This window comes from Ambystoma mexicanum, chromosome 2q (assembly GCF_040938575.1).
Source record: "Ambystoma mexicanum isolate Mex_15411 chromosome 2q, UKY_AmexF1_1, whole genome shotgun sequence".
Classification (NCBI taxonomy): Eukaryota; Metazoa; Chordata; class Amphibia; order Caudata; family Ambystomatidae; genus Ambystoma; species Ambystoma mexicanum.
In genome coordinates, this window is record NC_090924.1 from 1,262,694,911 (window position 1) to 1,262,709,354 (window position 14,444).

General features: G+C 50.6%; 1 protein-coding gene across 2 annotated transcripts in view; it reads right to left on the minus strand.

Moving 5' to 3' along the window:
• Window positions 1–14,444, minus strand: part of PHKA1 (phosphorylase kinase regulatory subunit alpha 1) — a 2,290,600-nt gene that overhangs the window by 711,362 nt on the left and 1,564,794 nt on the right. For both annotated transcript variants that reach the window (XM_069648650.1, XM_069648649.1), the window contains exon 23: window positions 5,845–5,924. In XM_069648650.1, coding sequence (XP_069504751.1) covers window positions 5,845–5,924 — 80 coding nt within the window. The remainder of the gene's footprint in view (window positions 1–5,844; window positions 5,925–14,444) is intronic.

The window sequence follows — 14,444 nt, forward strand, 5'->3', positions numbered from 1 at the left end:
AAAGCTGTCTTCCATGACAGGAACTTCAAAGGGGCCGAATGCATAGGCTTGAATGGGGCCCCCCCATGAGCCTGGTCAGCAGGAGCCTTCACCAGTGGGAATGATCGGAATAGTCCCTTCATGAATTCCTTCACCAGGCGATGAGACCACAAGGACGCCGTCCCTTAGTCCTGGTATATCGGGAGATTGCAGCCAGATGTATTTTGATGGAGGTGTGAGCCAATCCAGCTTTGGCCAGCGACAGTAGGTACGGCAGTACTTGAGGGGCCGTAATCCGCAGAGGGTTAATCTTCTGTGCACGGCACCAGACAGAGAACCTCTTCCATTTATGACCGTAACACTTGAGAGTTGAGGACGCCCTGGCTTTTGCAAGAACCTCTCTGCAATCAGCCGGTATATCGTACCCTCCAAACTCTAGTGCCGCAGGAGCCAGGCCTGCAAATTCAGCAACTGTGGGTCGTGATGGAGAATGGCGCCTCCTTCCCTGGAGAGAAGATCCGCATCCGCCGGCAGCTTGACTGGTGGGGACGTTGACAAGTCCAGAAGGTCCGGGAACCAGATCTGCCTCGGCCACGCCGGTGCGACGAGGATCATCTTGCACCTGGACCTCTTGAGCTGGTTGATGAGGCGGAGCAGCAACGGCAAAGCAGGGAACGCGTATAGAAACAGGTCGTCCCAGGGGAACGAGAAAGCATCGCCCATGCTCCTCGGGTGTGGGAACCTGCTGGCGAACCTCTGGCACTTGGAGTTCGTCGCCGTCGTGAACAGGTCGATCTGGGGTTTGCCCCATCGTTGGAAGAGCCGATCCACTTGATCCTGTCGCAGTTCACACTCGTGGCACGAGCGCAGCTCCCTGCTGAGTGAGTCGGCGATGGTGTTTTTTATTCCTGCCAAGTGGAAGGGAAGCAGAAACATCCACTGGGCGATGCCCCAGTGCCACAGATCCTGGGCCTCCTTGGATAGGGCTGGGGATCTGGTGCCCCCCTGCTTCCGTATGTAGAACATCGTGGTGGTGTTGTGGGTGAAGATCCTCACCACTTTGTCCTTGAGGGACAGAAGGAATGACTTGAGCACCCAGAACACTGCTCGGAGCTCCAGGATGTTGATGTGGAGAGACCTCACCTCCGGGAGCCAAAGGCCTCTTGCGTGGAGATCTCCTGTGTGGGCCCCCCAAACCACCAGAGAGGCATTCGTCGTCACCGTCTCCTGAAACGCCAGGGTTTGAAAGTCTGTGCCTGTAGTGAGGTGAGCCCGGGTGCCCTACCACAGGATCGCCCGACGGAACTCCTCGTCGAGAGGGATCCTGTCCTCGAAGCAGCCCCGCGCCTGAAACCAGCGGGCGTCGAGGAACTCCTGTGGCGGACGCATCCGAAGACTGCAAAGGGGTACAAGGTAAATGCATGAGGACATCATCCCGAGAAGGGACTTGATGGACCTCACCCTGGCCACGTCCGTGGCTAACAGGCGCTGCACCTTGCCCAGGATGGTCCTGGTCCTCTCCTCCGAAGGGGAGGCCAATTGCCCCACTGTATCGAGCTTCGCTCCCAGAAACAGTGCTACTTGCGATGGAACCAGGTGGGATTTGGGGTAGTTGATGGCAAACCCCAGCTCCGTGAGTAACCGGACGGTCCTCGCCGTATGTTCGACGGCGAGTTCCCTTGTCCTTGCCAGGATTAGCCAGTCATCCAGGTAGGGGTAGACGTGGATCCCCTGCAGGCACAGCCGCGCCGCCACTGGTGGCAGGCACTTGGTGAAAACCCTGGGTGCCGACTTTAATCTGAACGGTAGGGCTCTGAATTGGTAGTGGCGTCCCTGCACCACGAACCTGAGGAACTTCCTGTGCCTTTTTAGAATGGGGATGTGGAAGTAAGCATCCTCCAGGTCCAACGACGATAGGAAGTCGCCTTCCTCCAGCTGTCCCAGCACGTGCTGGAGGGTGACCATCCTGAATTTCTGCGCCTTGATGCATTTGTTTAACCGACGTAGGTCCAGGATGGGGCGCCAACTGCCTGTCTTCTTTCTGACGAGGAAGTACCTTGAGTACACTCCGGAGCCCCGGAACCTCCTGGGGACGAGCTCGATGGCACCTTTCTTGAACATCGCCCCTTACCTCCAACAGCAGTTGAGGGACGTGATTCTCCTTCCTGGCCACGGGAGGAATGCGAGGGCACTTCTTTTGGAATTCCAACGAGTGCCCGTTGGCCAGGGTGTCCAGCACCCAACCGTCGGTGGAGATGGACTCCCACACGCTGACGAACTTCGTCAGCCGGCCTCCCACTGGGGTGCTTCGGTGGGGGCCCGACGACACGGCCAGGTCAGTCTTGCTTGGAGGCGGCCTTGCCGCTTGGCCTCCTTGGCGACGACGGCGGCGGGATCCCCCTTGCTTGCCGTAACCTCTGTAGGCCTCCTGGGAAGAGGAGCGTGCCGCCTGGCGGTAAGTGGAGGAGCCACCGCTGGATCGTTTGGAGACACCCTGTCTGCCTCCGGAGCGCCAAAAGCAACGTCGCTGTTGAAGCACCCCAAGGGCCCGGCCCGTCTCCGAGTCGGTCTTGATGGCCTGTAAAGACTCGTCCACCGCCTTACCAAAAAGGTTGTTGCCGTCGAACGGCATGTCCAACACTCTGGTCTGGACGTCCTGGCGAATGTCTGTCACCTTGAGCCATCCTCGTCGTCGGAGGCAAACTCTGTTGCCCAGTTGGCGAAATCCAGTATCGGCAATGTCCGTTGCCACCGTTATGGCGTGATCCAACGCCACCTGCAGAATTTCTAGGGCCTCAGCCCTTTTGTCATCAGGCAGGAAATCTAGCAGGGGAGCTATCTTGAACCAGAGCTCCCTGTCGTAGCGGGCCACGATCGCTAAGGCATCGGCTGCCTTAATCGTCGTCGCCACTGAGATGACTCGTCGTCCCATAGAGTCCAACTTCTTGCCCTCGCTGTCCGGCGGGGAAGTGGAAGTTGAAGCCGCTGCGCCCGCTGCCTTTTTCTTAGCTGCTGCCGAGACGACCGAGTCCGGCGTGGGCTGGGCCCTGAGGCACAAGGGGGCGGCATTGGGGACTCGGTACTTCTTCTCGTACCTGTCCCTTTTGGCGGGAGTCGTGGAAGGGTTCTTGAGGACAGCAAGCCCCTCGTCCCAGATGTCGTTGAGTAAAGGCACCGCGAGGACCGTCTTCCTCTTGGCCTCTCGTCGTTGGTACAGAAACGCCTCCTTTTTCTGTTCTTCAGGGCAGAGCTGGAAGAGCTCGGATGCCCTGGTTATCATGGCGTGGAAAGAGCCAACCTCGTCAGCTGGAGACGACGGGATGTCCGCTGTGTCATCGCCGCCGTCATCGTCCATCCCCGTCGCTGTATCCGTCGCCGTATCCTCTCTAGGGTCCGGCGAGGGGGATGAGAGGTCCACCGGTCTCGCAGGCACGAAGGGCGGAGCGGGCTGGACTCTCCTCCGTTTGTTCGTAGGGCTTCCCGACGGGCCTGGTTCTGGCTCCTCCGTCGGGCTGCGTGGTAATCTCGTCCTTATCTCGGTACTTAAGGATTGGATTGCCAACAAAATGGCCGCCGAGCTATCCTGGGGCTCGGTCAATGGCTGCGAAGGACGGAATGGCCGCTCCACTGGGCCCTGTTCGTCGCTATCTTCGATCACGTCAGCGGGAACCGCCCCCTGGGATCAAACCTTCTCGAACCTCTCGTTGAGGCCTATGGACCTTTCGTTGAGGCCTTTCTCGGTTTCCACCAGTTCCTCCTCAGAGGCTGATTCCGAGTCTGTAATGGCCACTGCCCCCCCCTCTTTTTCAGCCGGGGGCTTCTCGGGGGTCTTAGCGATGGGCTGGAAAGAGGACTCCCTCTGCGGTGGAAGGGATACTCTGGGCCCAGAGGCCGTTTCCACTGGCGTAGTCTCAGCCGGCTCCGCCAGGGTCACCGGGTGGATCAAAGCCCTCACCACCTTAGGTGCGTCCTGGGCCTTCGCCTTGAGGGGAGGGTCAGCGCCTCGCTACCCCTTCGAGATCGACCGGGTCCACTCCAGCAGCCTACCCGGGTTCTTGGACTTCCTCTCCCCCGAACCAGAGCACTGGCTCGTGGTCGAACGTGCCGGGGAAGTAGCGCCCTGCCTGGCAACCGAAGAGCCCGACCTTTCGGCGCTTCCGGTGCCCGCGGACTCGCGGTGCTTGGCCTTCTGTTGGGCCCCCGTCGCGCCCTCACAGGACTTAGAAGCCTGCTCAGACTTCTTCTTCGCCTTCTCACCCGTTGTGCCCTTCTCCAGCCAGGTGGCAAGGCGGGACCGACGATCTTGTTTGGTCCGTTCTGAAAGGTTCTTGCAGAACGCACAGTCTTTCTCCACGTGCGTCTTGTCCTCATGAAGGCAGTAGAGACATCGCAAATGCTCGTCCTCCTTGAAAATGTTATATAATCCGCATCCAGGGCAGTTCCTGAACAGCTTGGATCCGGGCGGGAACAGCTTCCCTTGTCCTGGGCCATGTCGAGGTAGGCCGCAGATCTTCCGGAATCCTCCAAAAAGGGTAAACTCGACGAAAACTTCACCCTTGAGGGGCGTAGAAGAATTCCGAAACGGGTCCCCGTTATCAGAAGTAGAAACAGTGGAGCTTGAGGCTAGATTAAACCGGAAAAATGAGAAAATCTCCTGAAAAAACGTAAAAACGCAGTAAAAAACTCAAGAGCTAAACACAAGGACTCCCAACACTTGAGTGTGCGGTAAAAATCTGAGGATGGCTGCCGGAGGCGGGGCTTAGGGAGAGGGCAGTCATTGGCTGGGGGCAGTATGACCCAGAGACCAGTGATTGGGTACTACTAAGAAAGACAGATCAGAAACGAAACTGATACTGATTTTTTCTTTACCGAGGATTCCCAGCCTGACGACGGGGAATATTCATGAGCATGTGAATCCATGCCAGACCCCATGCTGGAGAAAGTGAGAGAGAAAATCCACGTTGCAAACATTGCAAAGTAGACTCATGGCACACACTATGCTAAACTGAATAATATTTCTGAGCAGCTTAACTATTCACAAAGAGGAGCATGGGCATGGTAGATAAAAGTTGCCCAATTGCCAAGACGCAGAAACATTCTGCATATTCTAGAACAGTAACCAAGCAACACCAACAACTCACATCCGAGGCACTGAACAATGGGAAACAGAATTAACTAGCAACCGTAAGACTACAACCTGGTCCGGTTGTAAACTAGAGTACAGCCTAGAGACATTCAATGCAAAGCTACAGTTCTGTTTAGTTTCCACAGTCGGAGAACAACATTATAACGGAAGATGGCCGGCAAAACACATGCAATACACAGGTCCTCACAAGGAATCTATTGTGCAGCACAGCGGCAGTACACGCACATCTACATTCCTCTCAAATGCCAAGTTGTGAGGAGTACAACAGGGGCACCAGTCTTCTAGAAGGACAGGAAAAAAAACGCACATAAAAAGGACAGAGTCTCACCTTTAGTGCATAAAGGGCTCAAAGCCAAAATGCAATTTAGCACTGATTGTCTTCAAAGTGACCCCCATCACAGGCTAGTCTTGGGACAATTAATAATTGTCACAAGTATTAGAAAGCTACCGTTAAAGCTTCATCCAGATATTTATTTGATTACAAAAGACAACATAGCCCCAGTCAGCTCCATCGGCATCTTATTCCATGCAGTTTTATTCTCGCTTCACTTACATAAATTACACTTAACCTTGTGGAATCACAAGTCTTTAAAAAATCCATCCACAACCTCGTGGCACACAGGCAGGCAGCTCATACTGGACGATATCACAATTACATTTCATGCTTAATTTCTTTCAAGGCTGAGGTCGAATAATAATAGTATAGAGAAAGAGCTTACGCTGATATTGTCTTTTCTCGAGGTTCAGGAGGCAAGCCGACTGTCAATTGCTTCTGATGGGAGAGCAGGTCTGTACAGGCCTAGAGTAAAGAAAACAATGTTTATTTAATGTATTACGGACTCTAGCCACAATATAGGCGAATGGGATTTTCAGATATGATATGCAACAGACTCAAATCAATGTATTACGACATCTGGAGGTTTGTCCTATGTTCAAGGTTTTTAATGAAACAAATAAAGATCTGTGCATATATTGTTCTTATAAATGCAGAACATAATTAAAAACACAAACTATCAGTGTTAGCATTCTAAACAATTGAAAAGATACACAATCCTCCATTGCTCTTACTTAGATTGTTTAGGGTGTAAATTCATTTGCGGCTATTGTGTACCCATATACGCATATTGCAAATCCTGGAATTAACATGCACACCAAAGGTTAATTCTTTTTCAAAGGGAAATACAGGTTTCCTTAATTACACTGCTAAAGAAAATCATTATTTTGTCCATGCATTACCATACTGCATTTTTGTTAAACATACGGCGTGGTAGGGCACAGACAACATAATGATTTAGCCCTGAAGAAGCTCACAAAAGTGGGAAACGTACAATGTATTGCCCCCGTGTGAAACACGTGAAGGCCAAACACTTTTAGTGGTGTACCCAAGGAAAAAACAATCCCTAGAAAGGGAATTAATTGTGCATGTTAATTCAAGGGTAACATAGTATGCAATTGGTGACACAATCACAACAAATACACGTATCTTAACAAATGCAAGGATGGAGCAACTTTTCAATAATATGCAACAGAAACAGAGATCAATGCTTGAGCAAACACCTTCGTTGTTTGCTATTCAAATGTTGAAGTACAAGAATGTATTTAATTGTAAAATCAAAGTAATAATAGAGGGTTTGTAATGTATGTTTAATAATACAATCGTTAAAGGAAATAAAAAAGTTGATTAAGAATGAAATGACAAGTGGAAGATCGCACAAGTGGAAGAAACTATTTCATGGCCATTTTTCATGCACAATCAGCCATGTGTTTTAAACGCAAAAGACTAATGGTTTCACAATATGTTAGCCTTTACAATGTATAACAACCGAGGGGTCAACAGACGACTAAAAACCAAACTGCAAATCTCTCGTATCTTTATTTTTGTTGTTTAAGGGTTCGGAGCTGGTTAAATAAAAAGTGATGGAATTAGAACAGTTTTGACTAATGCCAAGGTCTCCTGCCAAGTATTTCACTTCATTTGGATCGTACTTCTTTCGGGATTGAAATCCACACAGTCTAGCATTTTATAGTGTTCTAAAATGTCTGTTTGCTTGAGCTTTCTCGGCTCTGTGTTTTCCGTGCTGGTGCTAGAGGTCGCCAATGTCACACTTTAATCCCCCTGGACTCTGCTAGCGTGGTACCAGTGCCTTAGGTCATTTGACTTGGGTCAGGCGTCAGACACTGGTCCAACAGCTGGACCCAAAATTACTTCATGCTTTCCCCTCTTTCAGCATGGCAAACACTCAATGTGAATTTATGACTGGATGTGAAAGAATCGAGGCCGACACGTGTAAGTAAAGTTTGGAGGAGAGGTTTATTAGAACGGGCCTGCACAGGAGAGCTCCGTGCCCGCCCCAGTAAGAAAGTAAACACGAGCACGGGCCATGTAAACAAAACAAACAAACATCCCTACATATCTCCACCCTTTCACAGAACAGCAAAAACAAAAGAATGATATGGTATTACACTTTTTAAAATGTCCTTTTTTTCCTTTAAGTACCATTAACAAAAAAAATATTATACATTCAATGTGTATAATCATCTAACCAACTTGGTTTTTTACTTGTTCTCCCTTTTGAAGTGACACTCACATTTCCGCTACACGTATCAGCCTCACCATCAGTATCAAACTGAACGACATTCTGACGGTCCTTATTTCCTTCCTTATTTTGATCGCGGAGTCAAGGCTGCAGAGTCAAGGCAGTCCGTGGCAGTCTCTCTACAGTTGCTGTTTCAGCAAGGCGTGTCTACAAAACATCAACCTTACCGCGGAGCGGGCCGCGGAGTCAAGGCTGCAGAGTCAAGGCAGTCCGTGGCAGTCTCTCTACAGTTGCTGTTTCAGCAAGGCGTGTCTACAAAACATCAACCTTACCGCGGAGCGGGCCGCAGAGTCAAGGCTGCAGAGTCAAGGCAGTCCGTGGCAGTCTCTCTACAGTTGCTGTTTCCGCAAGGCGTGTCTACAAAACATCAACCTTACCGCGGAGCGGGCCGCGGAGTCAAGGCTGCAGAGTCAAGGCAGTCCGTGGCAGTCTCTCTACAGTTGCTGTTTCAGCAAGGCGTGTCTACAAAACATCAACCTTACCGCGGAGCGGGCCGCGGAGTCAAGGCTGCAGAGTCAAGGCAGTCCGTGGCAGTCTCTCTACAGTTGCTGTTTCAGCAAGGCGTGTCTACAAAACATCAACCTTACCGCGGAGCGGGCCGCGGAGTCAAGGCTGCAGAGTCAAGGCTGCAGAGTCAAGGCTGCAGAGTCAAGGCTGCAGAGTCAAGGCTGCAGAGTCAAGGCTGCAGAGTCAAGGCTGCAGAGTCAAGGCTGCAGAGTCAAGGCTGCAGAGTCAAGGCTGCAGAGTCAAGGCTGCAGAGTCAAGGCTGCAGAGTCAAGGCTGCAGAGTCAAGGCTGCAGAGTCAAGGCTGCAGAGTCAAGGCTGCAGAGTCAAGGCTGCAGAGTCAAGGCAGTCCGTTGCAGTCCGGGGCAGCCAGGACTGCCAGGGGCGGTCCCCACGTCCAGACAAGATGAATCATGCGGCTCGCGTACCAGAAGTAGAAGCACACTGGCTAAGAAGTCAGAGAACCCGCAGTGAAGATAGCGGGCTTGAGCACCGTAGCCCTCACAAACATTTGCCAAGAAATAAGAAAACACAGGATGCGAGGCCGCCTATCCCCTTTCAATAGATGTATAAACACTTGACAAACCTCCAAAGTCAAGGGGAACGGGGGTCACTGGTGCGACCAATTGGGGACCCCAAGTCGGAGACACACCGCTTGCCTGTGATCCCGCAAGCGCACCCGCAAGCCACTCAGCCTCACTCGGAAGGGCGGGAAAGGCCCGCCATTTACACAGTGCCGGCGGTGCCGGGGGTTGCCTTGACGGAGAAAGACAGGCAGACCGGGACCTCCCCTCAACTCCTGGTTGGTCTGGGAGCGTCTGCTCGACCTCCAGGACCCGAGGTTCAGGGGGGGTCTCTGGACGATACCCTCAATTCCCCCTCGGTCCTCCCACAAGCCTCGATGGGTCAGGGAGTGGCGGTTCGTGCGCTAAGGACGGAGGATCAAAACCGAGTCGGTGAGGGTATGAACTCTACAGCACCAGCTTATAACCTTCCCCAGGACGGTCTGGTCGCCTCAGCTCGACTGCCTGGAGACAACGAGCTGGGCAAGGAGATCGCGGAGGCAACCCAGCCACAGCAGGACGCCACAATCATAACAGACGGTCTAGGAGCGTTGGCTCGACCGCCAACCGCAGCGCCTGGTAAAAGGGAAGACAGAGAGGATCGCCCACCCCCAAAGCCCTACCCGTACCTACCTATTGGTCTGGATGCGCCGGCTCAACCTCCCCCGATCGTCGTAGGGGCGGTCACGCTGGGCCCACCCGCGGGACGTGTGCAGATCCTTCCGCTGCTGGCAGGCCACGGGGGCGGGGTCCATTTCAAGGAGACAGTTGCCGAGGGTGAAGTTTCTCCCGTTGTGGCGAGTCGCCCTACGGGCGGACCCTCTGACCCAGGAGTCGCCAGCGAGGGGTTAGCGGTCGTGAGCTCCCCGGCGCGAGCCGGCTCAACAGGGGCGGGCCAGGGACTCCAGAGCCCGGGAGGGGAGGGAAGGGGCGCTGTGCCAGATCTAGCGGCGCCACAAGACCCATCCAAGAACTTGGAGTGTACCACTACACCCGAGCTCAACAAGGGCTCCGACCTCAAAAACGTGACTAACAAAGATGCCCCCAATGACGGGGCCAACAAAACCAAAATCGAATTTGAGATTCATCCAATAGTAGCAAGAGAGGACTTAGCTAGCCCTCCCTCCAGCTTGGGAAACTTGGAAACAGTCTGGTCGGATGTCTGTTCTTGCTCATCAATAGAGGATTCAGAAAACGATCCCACGTTAAACCAAGACCCAGCACTTCTGCCAGTCATCTTAAAGGCAGCGCCATCGGAGCTCTTTGAGAAGGACCCCTCATCCACTATCGACAGAATGTCGCAGAAAGTCCTAATCCCAAGGGAGCACAAACAAGCGCCGGAGAAGGAAGAAGAAACCACTTCAGGCAAAACGACCATAATAAACCCCCTTACGCACAAGATACTAAAGAATTATCAGCTGCCAGCTCCCACAAAGCGGAGCAAAGAGGTTCTGAAGCCCCTAGCGGGCACTCTGGACAAATTCTTTAGCAAACAAGGAAAAAGAAACCAGAACGAGAAAAGTGAGATTTCAGACGCATACCTTCTGGAGGGGTCCCTAGAAGACCTAGCTCACTTCAACTCTCCTGCTATTCCAATGAGACTTACATTCAACGTACACCCCCCAAACCCCAATACTTCGAGTCCTCAGTCTCACACCAATAAAAGATGGCATTTTGGGAAACCGCCGGCAAAGACCATGGAACTTACAGCTTTAGACATTCCCGTACAGACCTTAGTTCCATCATATAATTTCAACAAGGCAAATCTGCCTAAAGAAAATTCCTTACACGGGGGGGTGTTAGAATCAACACCCACAGTGACCAAATCAGACAGTCTCAGTTCGCCAACCAGAAACCTGGACCTAACAAATCCTAACTCGATGAGTCCTTCAACGCAACCCTTGCTTAGTAAGCAAATACAAGCCAATGCTCATTCGGAGCACTTGATAACGCTTAAAACGTCCACGACCAGTCGACAATCGGAAACTCAAACTCCCAACCCGCGCATGTCAACTCCTCCGCTAAAGAACAGTAGACAAAGTGAAACTGTGGGAAATTTAACAAAAGAAACACCAAAAAAAAAACAGACTTAATGATGATAATGTCAGCTATCACCATAGCCTTAGCTCCATTCACAAAACTATACGAATCATTGAACGATTCTGTAAAGGACCAAGCATCATTGGCGGCACTGGCTCAAACAAAACTTGCGTTTCTAGAAGGATTCATCACTTCAAAAATTGAAAATAGGAAGACTTTAAAACACGCCAGCACACAAACAATGGACCAACAACAACGAGAAACGAAAGCAGTTCAGTCCCAGACTGACTTCTCTTCGGAGAAAATATTCTACTTCAAAGCAGGCACTGATGACAAGACTAGCAACTCTGGCTTGGAGGCTCACGCCAACACCCCAGCAGTGCCCACGACCATGGGCAAATGGAGCATAAAAACACCTCTCCTAAGTCTTAACTTTGAGCCAACAAAGAAAGCACATGAAGGCCACAACAGTGGAAACCAAAGCACTCTGAACTTCTCAAAACTCTCATCGAGCAAGACTATAAAAAAAACTAATGGTTGCATCATCAATGAGAAAGACCAAGATCTCAGAGTCTCCGCGGTTGATCCACCTACGCTTCTGGTTCCAACAAAGAAAGTAAAAAGCGGACCACCTGTGCAACCTAAATCGGCTATGGCCCAACCCCAGATTTCGAAAAAATCCTCATCATCGCCGGATAGAAAATATATCAAAATTTGCCCCAAACCGCTGACTCCAAAAGCTACCCAGCAAACTATTGCCAGTCAAAACATCAACAGATCTCCCTCTTGCACCGAAAGCGACCTAATGGAAGACGCCTTGGAACTCGCGTCTCAATGGCGGGCCAAAGATCCAAAACCGGATAATAACTGGGGAGCTAAAAGAAAAACAGTGTCATTTGAACGAAGCCATGACAACGACACACCTCCAAAGAAAATCAGACAGTTGGAGCCCAAATCCTCAGCACCACACAGGGCGGAAGACTTGAAACAAACGTCCTCGGCCGGGGCCAAACAAAGACATTATTCGAGCCCCAAAAAACGGGAGGAAGCCATTAACGGGAAAAACAAGTATTCTCCCAATGGGTGGAAAACTCGAGTGCACACGAAACAAAAAAGAGACTCCATAGATCGTAGTCAAAAAAGGGAAAGATCCTGGCAGATCCCTCCGAAAACCCGTGACAGAGAATGGAAACGCACCTGTTTAACGAGAAACAACAGAACAACAGACACGCGCTCTTTCTTCCTGCAGCCCAGCCTTAAATCAAAGCATAATCAGGTTCTAAATAGAACCGTAATATTGGACCTATTTCATCAAATCCCGGCGCTCAGATCAGTAACATCTGACTGTCTAGACGTCATCGAATTCTCGGGTCCTCACAGCATAGACAGCGTATATATCCACATATCTTCAGCTAGCATGAGACTCAAACTCAAGGCGGAGACCAAAGCCCTTAAAGAACTAGGCTACTACTTGGAAGAATTACACGGAGACAGGGTGAATCCTAGCCACACATCGATTGGACTAAAGGATAGAGATCACATATCCACCAGAGGCCGTGTGCCCCCATATAAGACAGACACTTCCCCAAGAGACCGAGCTTCACATTACGCTTCTCCCAATTTTCACCCAGGAAATAAAGCTCAAGTCAGGAGCGAAAGGAAGACATTTGAGGCCAACCAAGACGATTCCGCACGACATCGGGTCTCACATTATAGACCTTATAAAAACGTCGAGGAAACTAGAACCTGGGACCACGAAGATAAGAGTCCACTCGGAAAACAGCACGGAAGGGCACCTAATTGGGAGACGAGAAGAACTGTCAACTACAGGGACAGATGGGAACTGCAGTTCACTCCAACTAAAACCCAACAATGGCATAAAAGTGCTCCGAGCGGGTCCAGGAGCAAACACAACGAAAAACAGAGTAACATGGTTTCAGATCGTGACATGAAGGGATCCCTGCTGAACTGGAACTCACCAAAGGACCGAGTACACTCCAGAAATAGTACAACCGAACTATACAATCATTCACGATTCCATCAGCAAGATTCGGAAAAAAAAAAGAGGGTCCGGGATGCAGGAAAGACTCTTAACAGAAATAAGAAGATAGCCACGATCGACCACGAAAGGAGTCAACGAAGAATCCGGTGACCTTCATCAGACCGCAAGCAAATTAAAAATGGGGTCGTGGAACACAAGAGGATTCTCCCACTTGACACTCAAATCAGACGTGCAACTGGGGTCATTCGACCTTCTTTGTCTACAGGAGACGTGGCTCCTTAAGAAGCCAACAATAGACGGCTTCGAAATCGACTTCTCTCCAGCTACACAAGGAACATTGGGAAGGCCCACCTCAGGCCTCTTGACAGCAGTCAGAATCTGTAGTGGCCTACAACTTAAACAAACAATACTATCGAATGTGTCAATCCTAGCTTCCTTGATATCAGAACCGAAGTCTGGAGAGTGGGAGAACGGGAACAAACCAACATCGTATCTAGTGATAAACACATACTGGAATCCAAAAGTCGTGAAGGAAGCAGTACTCCTTGAAACCATCGGCCAAACGATAGAGTCCTGCCTAAATATGATGGCATTAGACCACATCATAATATGCGGAGACTTAAACTTGACACTGCCCAACATTGGCCAAACTACATCAAACTGTGATCTATACTCCGCATTGGTACCCAAAGACTCTTCGACAATTCGAGACTCTGATCTGAGAGGTAAAGGATGGGAATCCCTTATGGATGCACTTGATCTTCATAATCTTCATTACTTGACCTCTCACACACCAAACTGCATTCCAACTTGGGAACAAGGCTCTCGTAAGGCTTCTCTGGATCACATATACGTATCCAGAAACCTGCTCGCAAAGACATCTGCATTCGAAGTCATAAGAACTAAAAACAGTGACCACAACCTCCTGATGGCCATATGGTCAGCCCCAGAACGGAAATCGGAGGCAAACAGACAGGAAATGACCTCGGCAATTCTTACTAACGGCGCAGGGACTAGACTAAGACTCACCGCTGAAGCAATAAGAACCATCACAAGGTCTTACGAAAGAATTATTGTTACTCCAGGGGAAGCAAACACACCTGACTATTACCCCCTGTTGATCCCCTATCACCAACAAAGGAATGCTCAAGCCTCAGCCAAAAAGCCACACCACACGCATAATAAGCTATTGGTGGAGAAAAGAAGAGAATTGAGAAGAATCTTACGCAAAGCGAAATCTCGCCCCTCAAAACAAACAGAGGAGGCAGCAGTATTCGTGAAAAAATCCTACAAAAACTGGCTTAAATCACACCGTGCCATTCGGTACCAAGAAGACTCTGAGAACATGCTAAAGACCCTAAGTGGGAAACAATCCAAAACCTTCTGGGCCCTGATTGACCCGAAAGGAAACAACTCAAATAATGCTTTAGCCAACTCAATTGGAGAGACGCACTGGAGATCTTTTTTCTCGGATATGTTTGCCTTACCAAAGGGTAACACCCAAGAAACCATACAGCTCCAAAAAAATCGATGGGACATTGAAAAGGACGAAAAGGAAATCTGCGAAAAGATAAGGAAACTGAACAACTCCCGGGCACCTGGACCCGACGGAA